The sequence below is a fragment of the Antennarius striatus genome, chromosome 6 (assembly GCF_040054535.1).
Source record: "Antennarius striatus isolate MH-2024 chromosome 6, ASM4005453v1, whole genome shotgun sequence".
NCBI classification, from domain to species: Eukaryota; Metazoa; Chordata; class Actinopteri; order Lophiiformes; family Antennariidae; genus Antennarius; species Antennarius striatus.
Window position 1 is genome coordinate 18,100,593 of NC_090781.1, and position 23,002 is coordinate 18,123,594.

The 23,002-nt window shown below is 43.6% G+C and overlaps 3 protein-coding genes and 1 long non-coding RNA gene across 14 annotated transcripts in view; 2 read left to right on the plus strand and 2 right to left on the minus strand.

Moving 5' to 3' along the window:
* Nucleotides 1-1,303: 1,303 nt before the first annotated feature.
* zgc:101731 (SNARE_SNAP25N and SNARE_SNAP23C domain-containing protein) lies at nt 1,304-7,430 on the plus strand. 3 transcript variants are annotated; one of them, XM_068317423.1, is made up of 7 exons: nt 1,304-1,407; nt 4,018-4,059; nt 4,545-4,593; nt 5,686-5,797; nt 6,191-6,337; nt 6,505-6,649; nt 6,906-7,430. In XM_068317423.1, exons 1-7 carry the CDS (start codon nt 1,336-1,338, stop codon nt 6,969-6,971), a joined length of 633 nt encoding a protein of 210 aa, XP_068173524.1. In that variant the 5' UTR covers nt 1,304-1,335; the 3' UTR covers nt 6,972-7,430. The 3 variants fall into 3 exon arrangements, with proteins under 3 accessions (XP_068173524.1, XP_068173525.1, XP_068173523.1); XM_068317424.1 differs by lacking the exon at nt 5,686-5,797 and adding an exon at nt 5,024-5,141 and having other exon boundaries at nt 6,906-7,044; XM_068317422.1 differs by having other exon boundaries at nt 6,505-7,430.
* Nucleotides 3,956-6,301, minus strand: LOC137596712 (uncharacterized). 4 transcript variants are annotated; one of them, XR_011035578.1, is made up of 3 exons: nt 6,157-6,301; nt 4,463-4,577; nt 3,956-4,290 (listed from the first exon to the last, which is right to left on the minus strand). It is a non-coding gene; the product is annotated as an uncharacterized lncRNA (long non-coding RNA). The 4 variants fall into 4 exon arrangements; XR_011035579.1 differs by having other exon boundaries at nt 3,956-4,293; XR_011035577.1 differs by having other exon boundaries at nt 4,463-4,622.
* Nucleotides 7,431-8,244: 814 nt separating the features above from the next.
* zgc:113149 (uncharacterized protein LOC541363 homolog) lies at nt 8,245-13,563 on the plus strand. The gene is made up of 7 exons (XM_068317421.1): nt 8,245-8,414; nt 9,591-9,817; nt 10,200-10,294; nt 10,411-10,567; nt 10,658-10,837; nt 11,446-11,493; nt 11,575-13,563. The coding sequence occupies exons 2-7, from the start codon at nt 9,655-9,657 to the stop codon at nt 12,432-12,434; spliced, it is 1,503 nt and encodes a 500-aa protein (XP_068173522.1). The 5' UTR covers nt 8,245-8,414; nt 9,591-9,654; the 3' UTR covers nt 12,435-13,563.
* A 5,747-nt stretch (nt 13,564-19,310) lies between these two features.
* The window catches only part of si:cabz01090165.1 (uncharacterized protein LOC100333421 homolog), a 136,238-nt gene continuing 132,546 nt past the window's right edge, over nt 19,311-23,002 (minus strand). For 5 of the 6 annotated variants that reach the window (XM_068317745.1, XM_068317742.1, XM_068317744.1 and 2 more), the window contains one exon: nt 19,311-20,382. The gene's annotated coding sequence lies outside the window, so the exon portion shown is untranslated. Of the gene's footprint in view, nt 20,383-22,587; nt 22,984-23,002 lie in introns of those variants that run through there. The other variant, XM_068317743.1, reaches the window with a different exon arrangement.

The window sequence follows — 23,002 nt, forward strand, 5'->3', positions numbered from 1 at the left end:
TCGTATTTATCTATTTATTTAATTTTATATACTGGATTTATTCCTGAAGGGAAATTAGTGGCGTCACATACTCTAGTTAGTCATATATATATATATATATATATATATATATATATATATATATATATATATATATACACACAAACACATACAGTATATCAGGGAGCCTGTAAGCATGCATGCCCTTTGTGGAGCGCTTGTAAAGGGGGATGGTGACTTGCTCAAGGGCTCCTCGGCAGTTCATCTCCCACTGTCAACTCACAATCTGGGTGTTTTCAGGCGGGAGCAGGAATCGAACCACTGATCTTGGAACATTGGATGACCCACTCTACCACTGAGCCACTGCCGCCCCATATTGATCGCAATATTGACCTTTTTGTCCAAGTTCCTGTTGATTTTATGTAATTATAGTTACACAATCTCTTTCTTTGGTCATATGTGACATTTTTCAGACATATTTTCAGAATGTTTGGGAATACTTTATTTAATAATTAGAGATTTTTGTCATATTTAAGTTCTTTTTAATTTTTTTTATTTATTTAGGGAGTTTTGGTCATTATTAAAGTAATATTTACAGTAATATTTCAAGCATTATAAGTTTTTTGGTTCATTACTGTTCTTGAAGTGAATTAACTTTAACAGTTTAATTTTTTTCATAATAGAGTTTATTGAATCATAAATCTGAACAGAACAGAGTTGACTTATTCTTTGATGGCCTGATTTGGATTGAACCCAGAAATCCCTCATTTCTCTTAACCAGATTATCGATATGTTAATAAAACTCTCTGTAGTGAAGTAACGGTCATTAAAGCCTCGTCCACGACATGAATGAGGAAGTTGTGTCAGACGATAGAGGACAGTTTCAGGTTGGCTGTCAGGAGCAGCAGCTCCTGAACCTGACTGGAATCCGCTGGGTTAATGTACAATTTAAGGGATTTAGAGCCCAGTTCTAATATTTTGTGATGCTTCATTTTGCATTTATTCAATTATCTCATAAGAAACGTCATTCATAGTAATACCGTTAACATTTAATCGTGAAAAACAGAAGTTTTTTATCACAAGAAAAGAAACCAGTCCAATAAAATCATTCGACTCATCGCTCATCTATTTCTGTTGTCAGTAATTATAAATCATGTTGGTGTCGCTCTGCTCACCAGGTGCCAAAACCACCTGATGCTACAGCTTAATCTGGTCACCTGGGACTGAACACACACACACCCACACACACACACACACACACACACACACACACACACACACACACACACACACACACACACACACACACACACACACACACACACACACACACACACACACACACACACACACACCATGGCGTCAGACACACCCGTACTGACAGAGCAGGAGGAGCTGCAGAGGAGAGCCCACCAGGTGACAGAGGAGGTGAGCCTTCATCCTTCCCTCATCCTCGTTTCTTCCTCCCCTCTCTCCCCTCTCAACATTTTCCATATTTAACCGTTGAATACAAGCATATTCGGATTGGCTTCACAGATCATGGGGTTAAGCCCCACCTCTCTAAATCTGTTTTCAGTGAGTACAGAGAAATTTAACGTAAATTTAAAGTTCCCAGAGTTCATGAGCTGTTATTTGAACGTCCATAAATAACTGAAGGAATCTGAAACTGATTGGACAGTATTTCAACCAATCAGGGCTGATCAGTTTCTGTTTGCTTGTGCTCAAGCTGGAGGGTTGATGTTTTATTATATTCTTTTGTAACAGAGGATAAAATCTGGCCCCACCAGCATGGATTCAGTTTTTCTAGCTGCATCTCGTTTTTCTTCTCGCTCCCATTTGTCCTTCCTGCTTTCAGACTTTAATCACTTCGACATCCTGGTTAGTCGTCCATGGTGGGTGGACATTACACGGGCTGGCAGCGCTCATTGTTGTGTTTAATCAGATCAGCACACCAGCCCGCTCGTTGTGGAGCGACGGCTAAAAATGACATATGACTGTGATATCCTGAACAGAATCTGCCTCGCTGTTTTTCGATCTTGTCCGTCCTTTCTGGCCAACCACTTCCGAGAGTCATTGCTTTCATTCCTCCATTTCTGGGCTGTTCCATGAAAACTGTTAAGTTTGGGTTCCCAACATTCAAAGAGAAAATGCAGACAAAATGAAGCTCCCTATGATATTTTCTGAAACCACTGATTCAAGTTCCCTTTGTTAGTATGAGGAAAAATACAATTAAATATAAATATGAAATTTGCATATTTTCTTAGGTCCACTCTGAGTATTTTATCATTCATGTAATGTAAAACTTAAAAAAACCAATCTCATGTATTTGCTGTTCTTATGGTTAGAAATACTTTCCTCTTAGTAGGAATGTATTAACTATATTAAAATTATCTATTTTTTGGTTAAAATATTATGATTTATCTGTGTCCATCAATTTCATGTCCCACACTGTCACACTAATGCAATTTTGCGCCAAAATGCAATACGCTTCCTATAAGTGACACCACTAACAGGAAGTGACATCGTTCAAGAGTTTGAAGGAGAGAAGTTAAAACAATGGTGACTTTTGATTTTTCTTTCCTAACATTTTTAGGTAGATTTTCCTTTGCAAACCTTCTCTGTTAAGCATAGTATCTCCACCCTGTCAGGCAAAAAAGAAAAGAAAAAACAGAACAATTTCTAGATAAAATTTTCAAATTATAATTGTATGAATTATTTTTTTCTTGTAATTTCTTTCATTCTAACTGTGGTGTTAGCTTTTAGCAAATCCAGAATGTCTGCCGCGTTGCTTTAGATTTTTCACTCTGTCACATTCTACCCCCCCAAAACAAATAAAAAAGAAACTCTGATCTCTGTTATAATGTGCTATCAGACTTTCAAGAAAATGGCGCTTGAGCTTGAAAAATATGTTTTATTGTAAGTTTTCAATGTTCTGCATGGTATGAAATTTAAAAAATTCCAAGGTCCAGTCTTAACTCTTACCATGGAATGACCCTTTTGGTTCTGTTTCTCATCCAACTACAAATACTACTATCATCATTATTACTTCTACTGCATATCTCGTGCTACAACTTTTCACTCACTGCAATCTGGATCAAACAATTCCAACCAGTTGTTGTTGCTAGGCGACAGTGCCTCATGATGCCAAGGCGAAAACACAAAGGTGTGATTCTCTCTAGGCCAGGTGGAATACGGACTTGGTGGACTTCCATGGAGCAAAGCTCACGTCAGAGGAGTGTTAATAAACCCAACAGGCAGGTTAGCAGGAAAGTCGCAGCTGTAACGTCTCAGGGGTCGCCAGGATGACCTCATGACCTCATGACCAGGATGACCTCACCGTACTTTTATTTACGTTTCTCATCGCGAGACGCCTCGTAGGGATGAAACCCAAACCAAACACCCAGACCTGTCCAGGTGACTCAAACAGAGACAAAAACTCCCTGTTGACAGGTTGCTGGTGGGCGGAGCCCCACCTCAGCGCAGTCCTCCCTCATGGACACCTGGCTCACCTGGTTGCCATGGAGACACCTGATCTCCTAGCAAAGACACACGGGGCACAAATGAGCTCATGGACTCTGCATGGGGTGCTGCTAAACACACACACACACACACACACACACACACACACACACACACACACACACACAGTTACTCAGCAAAGTTTAAAGGTTACTGTAGGTCAAAGTAATTTGTCACTTCATTGTCCGCTTAGTGGGGGAGTCTCCAAGGATTGACATGATATTTACACAATGCAGACACACACACATGCACACACACACACACACACACACACACACACACACACACACACACACACACACACACACACACACACACACACACACACACACACACACTCACACTGGGTGTAAAGCCCTGGGTGGGATTGCTCATGTGTGGCTGTTGCTTCACATGACTTTTTAAAGGTTAAAAATGGAAAGTTGTGTAAAATCAATAAGTCTGATAGATTCTCAGGGTTTTATTAATTGATACTAATTTGACAGTTTCATGAATTGACGTGTATTTTGTGCATTTCAGTCCCTGGACAGCACGAGGAGGATGGTGCAGCTGGTTGAGGAGGTACACGCACACACACACACACACACACACACACACACACACACACACACACACACACACACACACACACACACACACACACACACACACTCTCACAGTCAGAGTAAGAGTCAGCATCCGTCATGAATTTCATCTTCATTAGCATCATTGGCTTCCATGTTTCCATGACAGGAAGCGCTTGAAGTCGTTTCAACGGATGACTTTAAACTAGACGGATGATTGAAGACGGGGCTGCTGGGAAGGAATAAGAGTGGGCGAGAGAGAGAGACAGAGACAGAGAGAGAGAGAGAGAGAGAGAATGAAGAACCATTCACTTTGTTTTTTAAAGCACAGCACAGATATAAACTCAGTTTTATCATTTCACCACAGTGTTGTGGCTCCGCCCCCTGAAGGCATGTTGTACCTGGAATCTGGTTCTTGTAGTCCTGTAGGTGTAGTCCTGTGCTGTAACGACCCCTGAGTGTTTTCTTGTGTTCTTCTTCCAGAGTAAAGATGCTGGGATCAGAGCTCTGGTGATGCTGGATGAACAAGGAGGTAATCACTGCTACCAGCTCCTTCTGTTACTGTGAACTTTTAGAAAGGTTCAGAAGCATTTTCAAGCGTTAAATGTAAAGGTTTATGTCAGGAGCTTTTAATATTTTATTTTAGGGTCTTTCTGAAGTCGCAGATGAAGAATCCTTGAAAGTTTGTCAGTTTTTCTGCACAGCTCAGAATGATATGGTAGAAATTGAACATAAAACGACTCCAAACAGCTGGTATGGTGGAACCAAAGTCTGCAGGAGCCCCAAGACTTCAAATCTATTGAAGACAAATATTATTTGTATTTTTCTTAAAGCTGGGGTTTCCACTGGTTGATGAGTTTAAAAACCTACAGACTGGCCTTCGATGATCAACAAGAACTCTGCCTCTCTCTGACATGAAGATAAGCTAACACGGTTAGCCATTAAACTCCTCTTCCTCACAGAGCAGCTGGAGCGAATCGAGGAAGGCATGGACTCCATCAACAGGGATATGAGGGAGGCAGAGAAGAACCTTACAGACATGGCTCAGTGCTGTGGGCTGTGTTTCTGGCCAATCAGGAAGTACGTCCGGCCTCTAGGAAGCGACCGCTGACCTCACAAACCTGTGGCAGTGCCCAGTTCCATCCGATAAGCTTCAAACTTGATGTTTTAAAAGCAAATAAACGTCGTTCTTTATGAAGGGTTCAACCGAAGCTTGAAGGAGTCATGGTGGAGCTGGGCACTGAGGAGGCGCGTCTCTGTTCGCTCCTCCGTCCAGTTGTTCTTTATTTATTTAAACTTTTTTTGTGTGGGTGAGGTTGTGGTTTGGTATTTAGCTGCTTGCGGCTCCTTTTCAGTTCAGCTGTGGGGCTTTTGGGAAATAATATTCATTTTTTTTCTTCCCTGGATTTTTGTTCTCTTCTCCCCATCCACCATGCTCTTCTTTCATTCTCCCACTTTTTATGTTCCTCCTCTTCAACATCATTTCACCTTCATCCCGTCCTCTCTCCGCCCTTTTGCTCCTCTTTGCCGCTCCATTCCTCCTGTCTTTTTTCATCCTCCTCCTCCATGTTTGTTCCTCCTCTCTGCTCCTCCATCCTCCGGCCTCCTCCTTCTCCTCTCGTAGAGCAGTTGGAGCGCATAGAGGAGTGTTTGGATCAGATCAACTCCGACATGAAGGAGGCTGAGAAAAACCTGACCGACTTGGGCAAGTGCTGTGGCCTCTGCACCTGTGATAAGTAGGTGGAGGTGTGTGTGTGTGTGTGAGTGATATAAATGACTGAGACGAAGGTGTAATGATCAGCAGAATGCAGCTGTTCGTTCTCCGTCGTCGTCATCATCTTCATCTTCATCCTCATCATGCTTCCTTGCGTTAGATTGGATCATGTAGGAAACACTTTCCAGACTTTTCATTGGTTGCTGTAGGTTTTTGTGCCGTCTGTTTAAATGGACCCCATTTAAACAGACAGATATCACAAAGGAACGGTTCACCTAAAATTATTCTGCTCCCATTCGCCCCCTTTGTTTAACCAGATCTCATAGTGGGAATATATCGCTTCATATTTGGTGGACTGTTCCTTTAATGGGTTATACTCACGTTAAATTAAAGCTACCTTCTGGCTTTCCCTCAGACTGAAGGCCTTCGAGGAAAGTGGCGCCTACAAGGCGGTTTGGGGAGGAGCCTCCGGTCAGGACGGCGTGGTTTCCAATCAGCCGCCGTCGTCCCGCGTGGTGGACGAGCGGGAGATCATGATCATGAGTGGAGGATACATCAGGAGGTAGAGAAGAAGAGTGTGATGACAAGAGTATGTTTGCTTTGCTTTAGAACAGAATGACATATAAGACCAACAGAGAGGCAGCTGGGCAAACAACAACACACACACACACACACACACACACAGACACACATACACATAGAAAAACACATTGTTCTGCTATGCCTCAGGGTGACGAACGATGCCCGGGAGGACGAGATGGAGGAGAACCTGGCTCACGTGGGCAGCATCGTGGGGAATCTGAAGAGTATGGCTCTGGACATGAGGAACGAGATTGACACGCAGAACGACCAGATAGTACGCACCCAGAGCAAGGTACGCCCATGGGGGGGTTCAGCAGGCTGTGACACACACGGTGACACTTCTGGTACAGCAAATACCGTTGTCAGGTTGGGGAAATGTTTGAAATGTAGTTGTCCCAGGATGGGGCCCTGCTGAACCTCATCACACCCCTAGATGTGGATAAACATCGGTATCAATATTAATTTGATTGATATTCTTCGGGGAAAAAATCCCTAGATTCTTAATAACACTTGCTGTTTGTATTTCTTTGGCTGTTTTGTCTCTGCAGGCCATTCTCAATGTGTCCCGCATTGACGCCGCCAACCAGAAAGCCAACAACCTGATGAAACGATAGGAGTTTCTTCCGTGTCACCATCTCTTGCTGTTGCATGTTGTGCCAAAGTGTTGCGCCTCTCATTCTGGAGCTTGTTACGTCTCGGCTTGTGTTTTCTTATTTGTATTAGTCGTTTAGCGCTCTTTGCTTTTGATGCTACACTGACTTATTACTGACGTAGTTATCTGTTTCCATGGTGTTTTCATTGCCAATGCCAAGGACACTCACCCACCCTCAAGGTCCCAGACCAGCTCCCAGACCAGAACTGGAGCACAGGGAGCTTTAACTGGGGAAACTGGGTCAATGCATTGGCGCCGTGACGACCACCACCTGCAGCAGCAGCAGAGAGCACAAACACAAACAGATATATTAAGAAATGACTTCATGTGAAGAAAAAGAAGAAGGTTACAGGTTGGCATGGCGTAATGACGCAAGCCAAGAAATGTGCAAACTAACCACAACAAAATATTTACTTCCCAATGTAAACATCACTGTGTATGAGGCACACCCCTCCCCCTTCTTCTCGTAAACTTTGCGTGACTGCGCCCTCTGCGGGCACAGCCGCGCATCGCCCATCAGAACGAATCACGCATTTGTCCCTCAATGGAGGATCTCTGGCGACACCAAGCGGACAAACGTAGAACCAGCTCTTCCTGTTCTCTATCTTTGCTGTGTTGACATAAAATGGTGGCGACGATGATTTGGTGTTGCCTGTCTGATCTTATTACCTCATTTGAAGGGGATTTCATTAATACTTCAGCTTCCACTGTTAAAGCTCATTGAAATAAAATACAGTTTTGTTTTTTTAACAGTAGCGTGTTTTGGTTCATCATGTCCTCACTAGCTATAACGTGTAGGTTCCTCGTGCATAATTCTTCATCGCCGTTGCACTTTCATTGTGATGTGTGATACTTTACTTAAATGTGTGATTAGGTGCAGCCTATAAGCGATTGACCTTTGCTGAGGCCTCTATGTTTACGACAGCATTTCAGAGACAAATACTGGTAGTAGTATGACCGAAGACCTTGCATATTGTTGTTGTGAAAAATATGCTAAAATATGAGCATTATGATTAAATATTTGAAAATAACAACTGCGAATGGCTTGAACTGATGTCCTTGAGGGGGAAGTTATCGGAGTTAGGTCACCATAAGGACGAGCTTCAGGATTCAGTTTTCTTTGTGGAATACTTTAAATATGTAATTATTATACGCAAAAAAAAAAAAAATTGCGTATAATTTTAAAAGTGTAACTTTTATGTGAAAATAGGATGATTGTGCGAACCGCATCTCAGGCTGGTGGGGGCGCGCAGGGGCATGAAAATCTTGCGCGTGCAGGGAGTAAAAAAAAAAAAAAATTCGCTCGCGCTGCGGAGTCTGCGCACTAGCGTTGTTCTCGGCGTTGCGAACTTTCGGGAGAACCACACAGAGGAAGGAGGGGAGGGAGAACAACGCCATTTTTCTGGTAATCATTTTCTACACACACAGATTACAAAAACCGAACGACGTAATTAATTGTGGATAAAGCACCGGAAGCGGACCGAATTAGCATCAACAGGAAGTAAATAGGACCTGAATACGTAAATATCTACAATGGGAGAAACGACTGGCTAGAGCTAGCAAGAACCGGGTCCTACATGTCGACCACCGATAGGCGTGGATCTAGCGCACTGATACAACCCGTCGTTCTGAACACGCGCGTTTTCTATTATCGATACGTTCACTTGTCAATACGGAAATTTTCACGAAGTCGCGTGTTGTCGTTTTAACGTAGCGGTGCATCCGCGCTGCTCCGCTAACAGTGATGGCGGAGTCGATGAGCGGCTCGGTCTGCTGTGAGCCTCCGGGGGAAGGAGGCAGGCACGAGCTCAACAAAGACTCCAGAAGACCAACGGTGATTGGTCCAAATGCGTCACGTGGTTGTAGCACTTGTGATGTAAATTTATATGGTTTTACAGTATATTGAGAAGTTGGTCTGGACCGATTCAGAAAACGTCTGACGTTTTTAACCAAACTTTATTAGTAACACCGGAAACAAACAAAACGAAGACATAAAATTTATTAAAAAAAGGAATTTAAGATTTATTTTGTGTAGTCATAAACAATTTGAATTATGGAACATATTAGCTTATTTTATTAAGTATTACACAATCACGTCACAATAAAAAGCTTCTTGGTGCAAGTGATTTTATTTTTCCAACCACAAGAGGGCAGTGAAAAGACAGTGGACGGAAAAAAACAATGTTCTGGACTATGCCCATAAAAATGGATGGGCCAAATTTATACATGTTTTTTTGTCTTGTCTTCAAATATCGCTGCTATTACAAACTTTCCACTGCAGCTCAGTCGTTATTTCTCCACTATGGTAATTTAAGTGTCAGTGGGAAACTTTTTTTACAGACTTTCTCAACTGAGCAACATTAATTTTAGATTCAATAACAGTTTGAATTAAAGATTTTGACCACTTTGTTGTTAAAGTATGAGCTGCTGTTGTACCTGTAAAACACAGCTGTGACGTTAGTCCATCATTTCTTGTCTTTCTGATCTGGCGTCTTTCCTCCCCTCCTTCGTCCCCCTCTGCGCCCATCTCTCTCCCTGCGTCTCCTCTCCGACCGGCCCTTCGGTCATACATGTGAAACAGGACGAGACAATCCCAGGGGGAGGTGAAAACGGACTCTTGAGTTCTAAAGAGCCATCAAACGAGGATGAGTGGAGGAGGAGGAGATGGCATTGTGGCGTGGCGTGATGATGATGAGGACTTTAGGGCAGGAGGAGCAAAGGGAGGGCTGAGATCTAAACCGAGGTTCTCCTTCACGGAGGTGAAGATGCTGCTGGATGCTGTGAAGAGGAACAGATGCATCATCCTCAGTGAGTTCTGGCCCCTCTCAGCTGCTACTGTTTTTAAACCCTACACAGTAACGTGTGCCTCTCAGCTGATTTAATGATCTACTCAGAAATTCTATTTGTTGTTCAATTTGAAGAGGCAGACAGATTTAAACTCTGTAGCACCAATGAACTATGGTTACTGTTGCCACGGAGATGAAGCCATTCAAAGAGGAGAGCATAAGCAAATTAAATTGCTTTGGTTGGAACACAGCGGCGGAATTTGATCTTGGCTGTGCAAAATTTTACAGCTGTACGAAAGATCATTTTTATTGTTTAAATTGTGCGGTCTTAGGTTAAAAGTTTAAAGTTGTTAAACGTGACCTCTGATGACCCCCCCACCCCCACCTCAAACCCCACCCACCAGGAAAGTTCAACCAAGGTGTTTCAGCTGAAACCAAGAAACAGACCTGGGCTGAAATCACCAATCAGATCAACGGGCTGGGAGAGAATCACAGAGAGGTTCGTTCTTCTCATCTTACACACATTACATTTACAGGCCGATGACAACAACTGTTAGTCTGTGTGGAACTGTCGCAGGTGGAGCAGAAATGTTTTTCTGTTTCTGTTCCTCTCAGGTGCGTCAGATCATGAAGAAGTGGGCGGACCTCAAATGTGATGGAAAGCGGCGCATCATTGCCCTCCGAGGCCCCAACGGCTGCAACTTGAGGAAGAAGCACTTGGGCCCTGTGGAGAAGATGGTCCACAAGATACTGATGATGAGCCACACAGGAGGTGAGGAGATGAGAGGGAGGCGCTGCGTGTGAACGTTTCATTACCTCGTGTAAATTCACATGAAGTAATGATCGCTGTTGTCTTTTTCAGATGGCGACAGCGATCAAGATTTTGGTGACGACGATGAGTTTTCTAAACTCCACCTTAAAGGCCCGGCATCAAATTCATCTTCCTACTCTTACCTTGACTTGACGGACGCCACCTACCCTGTAGGAGAAGGACCGTGCTTTGACATCTCTCCTCTCTCCTCGCCAGAGAAAGAGTTTTCCGGTAAGTGGAAGTCATTCTCCCTACAAAAGCATAATTTTATGAGACCATAACAAAAGGAACTAGATTCTTCAAAGTTTTGTTTTCCCCAAGTCCAGATGTTTTAAAATTCTGTTTGTTGTGAGTCACACAGATGAAATCAGAATATTCATGTTCACACCTTCAGACCCCTCAAATCAAAACAAACTTGACATTTACGCTCAATTTGCTTTTATTGTGGAAGAATTCTTTATCATTGCATAAACAAACTGAGACACAAACTGATTTCATCGTTGTGTTTCTCTAACATAGAAGTACCAGATGTTCTACATGTTGGTTCAATTGGAAGGGAGGGATGGCCTCCTGTGGTGAACATGTGAAAACAAAATGATTAGACTTTTCTACAAACCTTTCTTTCCATGGAAAGGTTTTGAGGTAGAGCTGAAGGTTGCTCCTGTTCTCCAGCGCATCCATCCTAAACTACACCCCCCCACCACCAGGAGCAGAGGCTCCCCCTGTAGACGAGTACATGATTAAGATCCATCCACAGGAAGCTGCAGTTTGTTTCTGTTCATTTCACTGATGTTTAAACTGTTGCTTGTCTCCATGGTGATGTGACGACGTTTTTGCAGGAGATCCCTTCAACTCCTCGTCTGAATTTGACCTGGCGGAGGACGGAGGTAAGAACGTTAAACGCAGCCAAACATCAGAACCCTTCAGTGAGGAGCGCAGCGCTCACATCTCCTCCCTCTGATCTGCAGAACGGACGATGGATTGTGACGAAGACTCCTTGTTCTCCTGCAACCCGGAGGCGTTACCTCCATCCACCTCCACCTCCCTGGACGTCCTGCCTGATGGCGTCCTGCAGAGGATCAAACCGGCTCACACCTACTCCCGAAACAACAATGAGAACCCGAACCACACCTCCTGCAGATCTCCACCTGGACCCTCCTCCTCTGCGGCCTCCACCTCCGCTGTTTTCCCTTCAACGTCTGATGTAGACACTTCCTCCTCCTCTGCTGCGCCTCCTCCTTCAAAGTCACCCCCATTCTCAAACGGGACTGCCTCCTCGCTCCCTCCTGTCTCCTCTTCCTCATCTGTCTCTGCCTCTAAATTTGTTGCAGCCAATGATTCTCACCCTGCACCCCCCACTTCCTCCATCCTTCCTCTGCCCGCTCCCTCTGTTCTTCCTGTTGTCACCTCTGCTCCTTCTTCTTCTGTCTCCTCCTCCATCTATCAAAAACCTGCACCTCCCACCCCCTTAGGCCCTTCTCTCAAACGTCCTTCTACCTCGGGCTCGAACCCGTCCGACCCCCTCCCAGCCGGAGCCTCCCCCCGGGAACAAGTGGCCCAGATGGCCTCCCAGAGCCTGGAGCAGCAGCGGGCCAGCAGGATGCTCCTCACCTCTGTGTCTCACTCTCTGGAGGCGCTGGCTCAGTCGGTGCAGCTGCTGGTGGAGAGCCAGCAGGAGTTTGTGCAGGAATCGCTCCTCCTGCAGAGGGAGACGGTGGACATCCTGAGGGATTTCTCCAACACGGCCATGGCTATGCTGAGAGACAAATCCAACAGCAGTCAGCTGGCGACGCAGCATCATCATCATCACCCCGCTTCACGCTTCTGAAAACAGACGGACAAAGAGCTGCTAATACAGAAACCAGGAGGAACCGGGAGCAGGCAGCCGGGGCAGAAAAGCAGGAGCCCTGGTTTAAAACCCGCCTCCTCTAGAGGGGTGGAGGATTGATGCCACTTCGGCTGCTGGACAGAAAATCGCCTTCAGACACAACGGCGTAATAGAAGGTTTGAACGTAAAGTTCAGACAGTTTTATTCCCCTTTTCCTCCTGTTTGTGTTCTTCATCAATATTAGATTATTAAAGCATCAGGAATCTAAAACTACTAAACCTGAGTTTGAGCGTTGCTTCGGCAGTCATCGACACGCCTTCAGTGTTAATCCTGATCCACCTCTACTCTCCAACCCTTTAAAGGACGTTTGCTCAAGGGCAGCAGGGAAGGTGTGATCAGACGGAGCCAAGACGACGCATCGACCGATTACCGACATCAGACACACATTTTTCTGTTATATAAATGTCCTTTGTCTTTCCTGCTGACTTTACTGAATGGAGAAAGAAATTGTCTCGTTTAAAATTTCAGGGTTTTATTTTTTAATTAAATCAGAAAATGTGTGGGTATTAATGTAATTAAAGATTGAATAGCATATTTTAAATCTGGTTTTATTTCTGATTGTTGATGGAAGTTCATTTACTGACTGGAGGAAGGGGATCAACAGCTGTTGAGGATCGAGGCTCAGTATGTGACGACATTTCAAAACATTTGTCGGTTTAATTAAAAGGGAGAGTTTTGTTTGGTCCAGTGACTGACTGCAGGTTTAATCTCTTTCTAGCGTCTGTTACTGTCAGAGGCTGATTTTAGTAGAAGCTTGAGGTAGTTCCTGCATCCAATATTTTGAGTCATATTTAATTCCTGTAATTGGAATCATTCTGTTTGAAATTTAAACATAATAGTTATTAAAAAGTAGGGGCCTACTTAAATGCTTACGCACCTTTTTGTGCTTTCAAAGACTTAACGGTTCAGTAAAATCATTAGTCCGGTCATTACATTACATGTTCCTATTTGGGATGTTCTTCGTCTGACTGACCGACCAAATGACGGGACTCTGTTGTAACACCAGGTTATGCGATGTTTTCCTGCAACCTGCAATTTAAAAAAAAAAGACTTTATTAATAAAAGTGAAACCTGATTTGCCTGCTGTTTGGTGAATCTCTTTATTTTTCTTGTACATAAATCCCATGAAAGAGTTGCTGGTGGCTGAATGAATTGATTTCTGTAAAGATGCGGCTTCCCACGTGTGTGATGTTCACTAAAGGGGTGTGAGGAAAAAAACATCTCTTGTGATAATCAATAATTCCAGAGGCTCTGAAGGCACTACAGGCAGCATTGAGCTTTTTAAGGCTTTCACCTTTGAATAAACCAGAAGCTTCAGAAGAGCTCTTCAGTTTAGTGAGAAGCAGAGGTTGAATCCTGTTGTCCCACATATTATTTGTGTACTTTTAGCTCTTATTACCTGAGAAACAACAAATTACCCCTCAAACTCAGTGGAGGACGAATCAAATAAACCTGAAGTCAAAACAGTTCTTCTAAAAACAGTTGAACAACATCCATGCAGTCATCATGATTATAATCAGCAGCGGCATCATAATGATTTATGATTTAACAATCACCACAACTAGCAGGAGAAATAATGATGAGGTTAAGTTGCACCAAGGTTTGTGTTGCAAACAAGATATGAAAAAAAAAACCCACAAATGGATTTTGATTAGATTTCATGGAGCAATGACTGAGGTCTACAAAAGGTTAATTACATCCCGCTTCAAAGCGGTGATGTATTGTAATTATCAGTATTTGTATGTTCATCCATCCATCCGTTAGTATGTCCACCAAATATCTTCGCAACAATTGCAGATAGAAAGATGAAACAAAAACGGGTAGGAGAGTACTTGGTGTGTCATCTGGAAGGAAAGTAGATAAGGAGACTTGGTGGTGGAATGAGGAGGTACAGGACTACAGGGAGATGCAGCGTAAGGTGAAGGTAGAGGTAGCAAAGGCCAAACAACAAGTTTATGATGACTTGTATGCTAGATTGGACAGTAATGAGGGAGAGACTGAACTATACAGGTTGGCAAGACAGAGAGATAGAGATGGGAAGGACGTGCAGCAGGTTAGGGTGATTAAGGGTAGAGATGGAAGTCTATTGACAGGTGCCAGTAGTGTGATGGGAAGATGGAAAGAGTACTTTGAAGAGTTGATGAACGTGGAAATTGAGAGAGAACAAAGACTAGAAGAGGTGACTGTTGTAGACCAGGATGTAGCAAACATTAGTCAGGATGAAGTGAGGAGGGCACTGAAGAGGATGAAGAGTGGAAAGGCAGTCGGTCCTGATGATATACCTGTAGAGGTTTGGAAGTGTCTAGGAGAGGTGGAGTTTCTGACTGGGTTGTTCAAAAGGATCTTAGATAGTGAGAACATGCCTGAGGAATGGAGGAGAAGTGTGCTGGTGCCCATTTTTAAGAACAAGGGAGATGTGCAGAGTTGTGGCAACTACAGAGGAATAAAGCTGATGAGCCATACAATGAAGTTATGGGAAAGAGTAGTGGAAGCTAGACTAAGGGCAGAAGTGAACATTTGTGAGCAGCAGTATGGTTTCATGCCAAAAAAAGAGTACTACAGATGCAGTATTTGCTCTGAGGATGTTGATAGAGAAGTACAGAGAAGGCCAGAGGGAGCTGCATTGTGTTTTTGTAGATCTGGAGAAAGCTGATGACAGGGTGCCCAGAGAGGAACTGTGGTATTGTATGAGGAAGTCTGGAGTGGCAGAGAAGTATGTTAGAGCGGTGCAGGACATGTATGAGGACTGTAAGACAGTGGTGAGGTGTGCTGTAGGTGTGACAGAGGAGTTCAAGGTGGAGGTGGGACTGCATTAGGGATCAGCTCTGAGCCCCTTCTTGGTCGCTATGGTGATGGACAGGCTGACAGACGAGGTTAGACAGGTATCTCCATGGACTATGATGTTTGCAGATGACATTGTGATCTGCAGTGAGAGCAGGGAACAGGTGGAGGAGAAGCTAGAGAGGTGGAGGTTTGTCCTGGAAAGGAGAGGAATGAAGGTTAGCCGCAGTAAGACAGAGTACATGTGTGTGAATGAGAGGGACCCAAGTGGAAGAGTGAGGTTACAGGGAGAAGAGATCAAGAAGGTGGAGGATTTTAAGTACTTAGGGTCAACAGTCCAGAGCAATGGAGAGTCTGGAAAAGAGGTGAAGAAGCGTGTCCAGGCAGGATGGAACGGGTGGAGGAAAGTGTCAGGTGTGATGTGTGATAGAAGAGTTTCAGCTAAAATGAAAGGAAAGGTGTGCAAAACTGGTGAGACCAGCGATGTTGTTTGGTCTAGAGACAGTGTCCCTGAGGAAAAGACAGGAGACAGAGCTGGAGGTAGCAGAGATGAAGATGCTGAGGTTCTCTCTGGGAGTGACCAGGAAGGATTGGATCAGGAATGAGTACATCAGAGGGACAGCACATGTTAGAGGTTTTGGAGATAAAGTCAGAGAGGCCAGACTGAGATGGTTTGGACATGTCAAGAGGAGAGATAGTGAATATATTGGTAGAAGGATGCTGAGTTTTGAACTGCCAGGCAGGAGGCCTAGAGGCAGACCAAAGAGGAGGTTTATGGATGTAATGAGGGAAGACATGAAGGTAGTTGGTGTGAGAGAAGAGGATGCAAAGGACAGGGCTAGATGGAGGCAACTGATTCGCTGTGGCGACCCCTGAAGGGAAAAGCCGAAAGGAAAAGAAGAAGAGACTCTGCAAACACGAGAGTCCAACCAGAAGCTTCCCAAGTAGACAAGACAATCCACAGTGATGACATCACAACTCAGACGGAGCGTTTTCCTAGAGGTCTAACTCTGCCTCAACCGTGACAGCTGGGACGTACCCCCCCACCCCCCTCCCATGGGGTTGAGGAGGTAGGAGAAGTGTGCCACGGCTGTGAAGTGAGGGCCTGACTTCTGTCTGAGGGCCAGACAGGCCAGACAAGTCCTCATTACAGTTTCTGCTGCAGTTGGCTCAGTACTCAGAAAGTTGTGAATTCATTTCCTGGTTCTAGAGTCACGTGACCACGGCCAACCTATCGGGAAACTGCTCCTTCATGCGCTACGAAATAATGACGAACCTGCCTTTACTTTGGTTGCACGTTAGCGTGTCAAACATTGCGTGATAAGAAAATAATGATTCTGACACAAAAGAAAAATGAGTTAGATCCATGATTATTAGCAAACAACACTAGACGGCAAACAGAGAAAGTAATAAAATCGATTACTTACGTCACATCTACCGAAGCTAACGCCAGGTGTTAGCAGTTAGCACGTCTTCTGGCATTAGCTCGCCGCTTAATTTAATCACGCAGAAAATTCTTTATCCATTTTCTTCAGATACCGACGTATAAAAAGTCGGTTTTGTGGTGAAATTATTTCATTATATCTGTTCTATTTGCGTCTGTTATCTTAAACACTGAACCAGAAGAGCGGAAAGTATCCGTAGCCGTGCCGCCATGTCTCATTAACAGAGAATAATTGTGTTCACCTGGTTCGTGACAAAAAATAAAACAAAAAAACCCCCTGAAATATAATAAATATTATATTTCGAATATAAATCGATCAATGGGGGATTTACATTTGCACTAATAGCAAATATTCCAAACATTGGAACTACTATACTAGTTCTCAAAAGGTATTTGACTGCTGAAGGCCTTTAGGTTTAATGAGTTTATTCTTTATGTTTTACATCTCTATCAAAGACACAAAGTCGACAGAATATTTTTAACCTGCGAATGTTACGTTTTGGAGTTTCATCTCATCGGTATTCACTCTGGATACCATCAAGAACTCTTCCCACACACCTCTAAGTCATTGCAACGCGGAAGTACAGTATAAACAAAGCGGAATTTAGAAACTATGAATGAATAGTGACAGGATGTGAACACTGTTAATATCATGATCTTTTCAATAAATAATGATAATTGTGTGTTTCCTGGTGAATTAAATTCCATTGCAAAAACTAATTGTATTGTACTGCTGTATTTAAATTGTAATTTAAAGTAAAACAAAAGACGTCCACGTTGACCTCTGGTGGCCCTCAGTGGTATTACAGGACACCACATCATTCTGTTGTGACAGGTGACTCGTTTAGTTTTCATTTTAGAGGAATATTTCCCCCCGAAATGAAGACAGATTGACAGTCGTGAAATTTTTTCCTTCACAGTAAACTTCTGTAATATGTATAGAGGAAGACGTGATGATGGTGGAGTAGCAGCTTCTACTCTTAAAATGGGCTGACTTGAACAGAACTTGATATTTTTTCCACATTAGCCAAATAAATGCTCATTCAAAATTCAGTGGAAGCGACACCTCTCATTTTTCGAAGAGCTGCCTGGTGCTCTTGGAAGGAAAATCAATGAAAGGGGATGAGAATGAACCGAAACAACAAACTGAGAGGCGCCAAAGCGCCTGCAGCCCATCTTGCATCTCAATGGCTGATGACTCTTTGAAGGCTGATATTGTTTGTGAGACACAGAAAGAAGTGACAGATCAAAAACAGGCTTTTTTTTTTTTTTTTTTTTGACAGGCTGATATTTTGAAGATGTTTGTGAGGGTGATGATGACACACGGCGATGCCTGTCATCTTTTAAAGTTCTCTCCTGGGTAATGGTTGAATAAATTCAAACACTTCTCTGCCGTTTAACCACAACAAGGCACATTCATTATTTAAGTGACAGTGGCAGACAGCTGCTTGTTTAAAGAACGACACAGAAACTGTTAACAAAGTGCACAAACATTTCAAATGAGCTGTCAGCGAGATGCGACGGCTCAAACCTGGATCTGTAGGTAACACTATCGTGGTTTGGAATCTTTACATCACAAAAATAAACAAATAAATAAATAAATAAATAAAGAAAGAAAGAAAAAAAGAAAAACAACATAAAAAAATATATATACACAGTATATGTATATATATAGTATATATAATAATCACACCATCAACGAGCCACCAGGGCTCCTGACTTCCACCAGCTCATCTGACCTATAAAGGGAAAATCCAACAGGCTGGAATTTGTAAAACACAAAGAAAAGACTATGACACAAATAAATGGTTTATTTATAACACAAGGAGTCAGCTGTTCAGTAAGCTAACGAAAGACAAAGGCTGTCAGCAACAGGAGATGGCCGCCTGTCTCAGAGGTAAGAAAACACCTAATTACTCCCAGAGACGCTGGAACACAACATGACGGCTGCCGTCTGCCTCCCTGGCGCGCCAACAGGAGCTGTCAGGACTCCACGCCTTGATTAAGAAGGAGGCCTCAGCTGCAGGATTCCACTCCACAATAAGAGAGGAGGGGGTGGCAGAACCTGGAGGTCGGAATGGGAATGGGGGGAGAACACAGATGCACAAACGCGGCGTCACTGACAGAACACGTGTCTGCAATCTGAAATCAGGACGACTGAATGCATACGATGGCTCTGGCAGAGAATCGTCAGAAACCTTTCATGCAATGTGATCCGGGATCGGTCCCACTTCCAGAGCCGAGGACCTTTTGTTGTCGTGAAGATATGTTATATTTGTACATCTGTTTAACGTCTAAAACCACAGCAACACACTCTTTTTTTTTTTTTCCAAGAAAAATACCTTTTTATTTCATTATAAATCCACATCATTGTATCTATGAAAGCATAAAATCCCCATTTCACTTGTGGTTGCATTTTTTCTCGTCGTTGTGGTCGTTTGTTCTGTTATATTCAAAGTAAATCATGGGTATCAAACCATTGAAGACTGTAAGGTGTATGTCACATACAAACACAGACACTGTCAAACGTCAAAGGGAGGGGGGGCAACGGGGAGGGACGGGGGGGGTCGCAACGGGTGGGTGGGGGGGGGGGGGGGCAAGGGACAGCGCAAGTTCTGCTGGCCATCTTTTACAACCGTTTAATACATTTAACAATCTCAAGCGCCAGCGTTTAGTAATAGGAACACTTATGGTCAAGTTCACCGTCGTTTTTGTGTGGATATTGTTGCTTTCCAGCAACGATATCATAAGAACATCACGATTCACCACCAAAGAGCCGCATGTTTGTACTTCAAGTGTTCTTCAAGACCAAATCCTCGTCGGCGTTCCTCAAGGCTCTGATCTCGGGACACCCACGTTTATAAGTTGCACTCCAACGAAGAGACAATGAATCGGCCTCAAATGCAAACGCATGTTATTTCAACATTTTCTAAGTCATTCATAGAATTAGAGAGTTACTATTCAGCTGTTCATGGGAATGAGAGAGAGAGAGAGAGAGGAAAGAAGGGGAAGAGAGATGAAAACATACGATTAAAGTGCCGGATAAATTTGTTACTATTGTTGACAGGATGTTGACAGTGTGCTCGTGTCTTCAATCCAAGGCCCGACATGGTTTCTCTGCGACTGCTAAGAGATAATAGCACTGTGCTTTTGGAAGTTGTCAGCTTCTCCTGGAATCATAATGACGCTGTCATGTAATACTGTAGTAATCCTTTGGCATATGACTGTATGCTGGGGAAAGAGAGGAGCGGCGACGTCAACCATCGACAATCCGCCATGAGAGAACATCCTGGAAATAAAAATGCCACCAAGAAGGTTTTCAGTAATCCGTCTGTTATATTCCCAGAGCAGCATTGAGCGTGAGCTTGAATCTTAATGTCGAATGCAGACTAAATCCGACCGACACCGATTAGAACCTCGTCCGATCATCAGATGCGTCCATCGGGAAACGAGAAGAGATTCCAGGCGGAGTTCGCTCTCATCCCTGAGCGACAGGAAGTGGGATCCGGGTTCCCAAATCCCAGCAGCGTGGAGACATTTATGAGTCAACAGGGAGGCGGTCGGTCCTCCGGCTGCTCCACAGGATTCACAGCAGGCTCTGGTGTGGGAGTGGGGCGGTGTCAGCGGGCGGGGATCACTGGGGGGATGGCACCAATGGGGCATCTGGAGGAGACGGGGTCACCGTTAGCGTTCACTTGATTTGTCATCCATCAGGATGTAGAACAGGGGTGTCAAACTCATTTTCACCAAGGGCCACGTCAGCATAACGACTGTCCTCAACGGGCCAGATGTAACTAATAAATGCAACTAAATGTAACTCTATGTAATGTAGCTACTCATTAATGTTAATGAATTTATTACATATTCAAGTTATAAACATTACAAATTTGTTTGCTTGTTGCTCTGTTATAACTAATTCTTTTAATTTTATCAGATCATTAAATCCACATAACGCCATCAAATAAGTAAATATCCAAGTAAATAAAGAAAATAACATCACACACAAGTTAGGACATTAACTTTGTTTTTTCATTCATTCATTCATTTTCTGCTGCTTTTATCCGCTGTAGTGGGTCACTGGCATGTGGCGTGAGGCGGGGGACACTCCGGGCACGACGCCAGTGCACCGCGGAGCCACACACTAAGACAGACAACCATGCACACACACACTCACTCCTACGGGCAACTTGGGACCGGCCAATCAACTTGAAGCGCATGTTTTTGGAGGTGGGAGGAAGCCGGAGAACCCGGAGAGAACCCACGCAGACAGCATGCGAACTCTGCACAGAGTGGGACTCGAACCCGGAACCGCCGCGTTGTGAGGCAACAGCGCTAACCACTGCGCCACCGTGCCGCCCTGACTTTGTTTTTGTCAAAGTTAAAATAGCCTTAATTACTGCATTGTGGGAAATGTAGTTTTTGGTCAAAGTACTCTTTTGACCTTTTTATTTTTAGACATTTTGACCTCTCGTGGGCCACATGAAATGATGTGGCGGGCCACATTTGGCCCCTGGGCCTTGAGTTTGACACATGTGATATAGAATATGTTTTGGGCTGATGTTCAAAAAGTCTCCACACATTAAACAGTTCATTTGTGAGACATGGGATAAAAAAAGAACTAGAATAAATAGAATAATCAATCATCAGCAGACAGAAGGGAAACTAATAGAAACGGGCAAAGTTAAATGAAACCAACTGTGTTCATAATTGGGTTTTAAAATGTATCAACGATTTGATTAAAAATAAATGTGGTATGGATCTATAATTAATCAGAAGACTGAGCGACTGCAGTTCTTTAAACAATAACATCCATCATTTAAAAGACTCAAATCACAAAACATGATTTAATAAATAATTCCGTTATTTTAGTGCATTTTGTGTTTGTTCTATGTTAATGAAGGATTGATCCCAGCTGGATGAAGGAAAACAGAGGCGGAGGAAAATAAGAGATGGAGACAGAGAGGTGGAATTCGCTTTCATATGAGGGAAAGGAGTGAGAAAGGAAGGATGGAGGGAGGAGGAGGGAGGAGGAGGGAGGAGGAGGAGGTGCAGAAACAGCAAAGACTGAAAAGCTAAAAGGTGCTAAAAGAGCAAGAAAATAAGAACAACATAAAGAAAAGGAGTGAAGGAAAATGCTTGCATAACGGAGGACAGAGATTACATAATGACACCAATCTGTATGGGGGGGGGGTCTGGTTATGTAATGGCCAAATAAAGACAATAATATTGTTGACTCTGGCCGGCTGTGTTTATAGAGCACTTAGAACCGACGAGCTGATAATGGTTGTTCATCGCTCCTCCATCGCTCCTCCATCTCTCCTCCATCGCTCCATCTCTCCTCCATCGCTCCATCTCTCCATCTCTCCCTTCATCCCTCATTAGCTTTCTTTTTTTAATCTCTGCATCTCTTTGTTAAATCATCCTTGGACTTTTTCTCTCACCCTCAAGACGTTTCAGCTTCTCAGGTGGAAATAGGGGGTTTGCGTACTTGCCTCTGCGTGTGTGTGTGTGTGTGTGTGTGTGTGTGTGTGTGTGTGTGTGTGTATGTGTGTGTGTGTGTATGTGCGCCTCCAGCGCCGTGAGGCTGAATACAAGTAAATATGAGAAAACAAAAATAACTACATCAAACATGTTGATTTAACAGCAGCAGGAAAACACATGGTCAAGGACGCTGGAAGAGTGTGTGTGTGTGTGTGTGTGTGTGTGTGTGTGTGTGTGTTTACAGTTTTTAATTCATTTCTGAAAGTTGAATCACTTTGGGAAAGTCTGGAATGACACAAGTTGAATGGAAGAAAAAAAGAAGAAGAAGAAACAAAGATTTATTTATTCAGTTTTATTAACATTAAAGTTTCTCCTCTTCGTCTTCAATCTTCTTCCCCCCTTCACTCCATGTCTCCTCTTCCTCCCATCATCCCTGGCTTCTTTCCCTCTCCATCTTTGCGTGTCAATAACTGTCTCGAGGCGCCGTGACTCATCTCGCTGTGTGGCTGTTTCCTCTGTCATTCCTTTCTCTCCCCGTCTCTCTGACTAAATATAAGTAGATAATCCTCCCTCTCTTTGTCTTCCTTCAGCTGTCTCTCCTTCACCAGCTGTAAACCGCCATCCATCCGTCTGTCGCGCGCCCCTCTTTATCTGTCTTTCTACTTCTTTCCATATTCATTCCAGTCTTTTTTTTTAATTTCAGACGGGGATTAAAAGACTTTGTTTCGTTTTAGTCGAGGGGTTTATGAAGCTGTCGGCTTCAAAATACACTCCAAGGCCTCTCTGTGGAAACAGATATGAG

Bases quoted from the DNA above. Each gene is read 5' to 3' on its own strand.
- zgc:101731 (XM_068317422.1), top strand. From the start codon at position 1,336: ATGGCGTCAGACACACCCGTACTGACAGAGCAGGAGGAGCTGCAGAGG. The intron at 1,408-4,017 runs GTGAGCCTTCAT...TGTGCATTTCAG, and splicing joins CCCACCAGGTGACAGAGGAG to TCCCTGGACAGCACGAGGAG. The intron at 4,594-5,685 runs GTAATCACTGCT...CTCCTCTCGTAG, and splicing joins GATGCTGGATGAACAAGGAG to AGCAGTTGGAGCGCATAGAG.
- zgc:113149 (XM_068317421.1), top strand. From the start codon at position 9,655: ATGAGTGGAGGAGGAGGAGATGGCATTGTGGCGTGGCGTGATGATGAT. The intron at 9,818-10,199 runs GTGAGTTCTGGC...CCCACCCACCAG, and splicing joins GAACAGATGCATCATCCTCA to GAAAGTTCAACCAAGGTGTT. The intron at 11,494-11,574 runs GTAAGAACGTTA...TCTGATCTGCAG, and splicing joins TGACCTGGCGGAGGACGGAG to AACGGACGATGGATTGTGAC.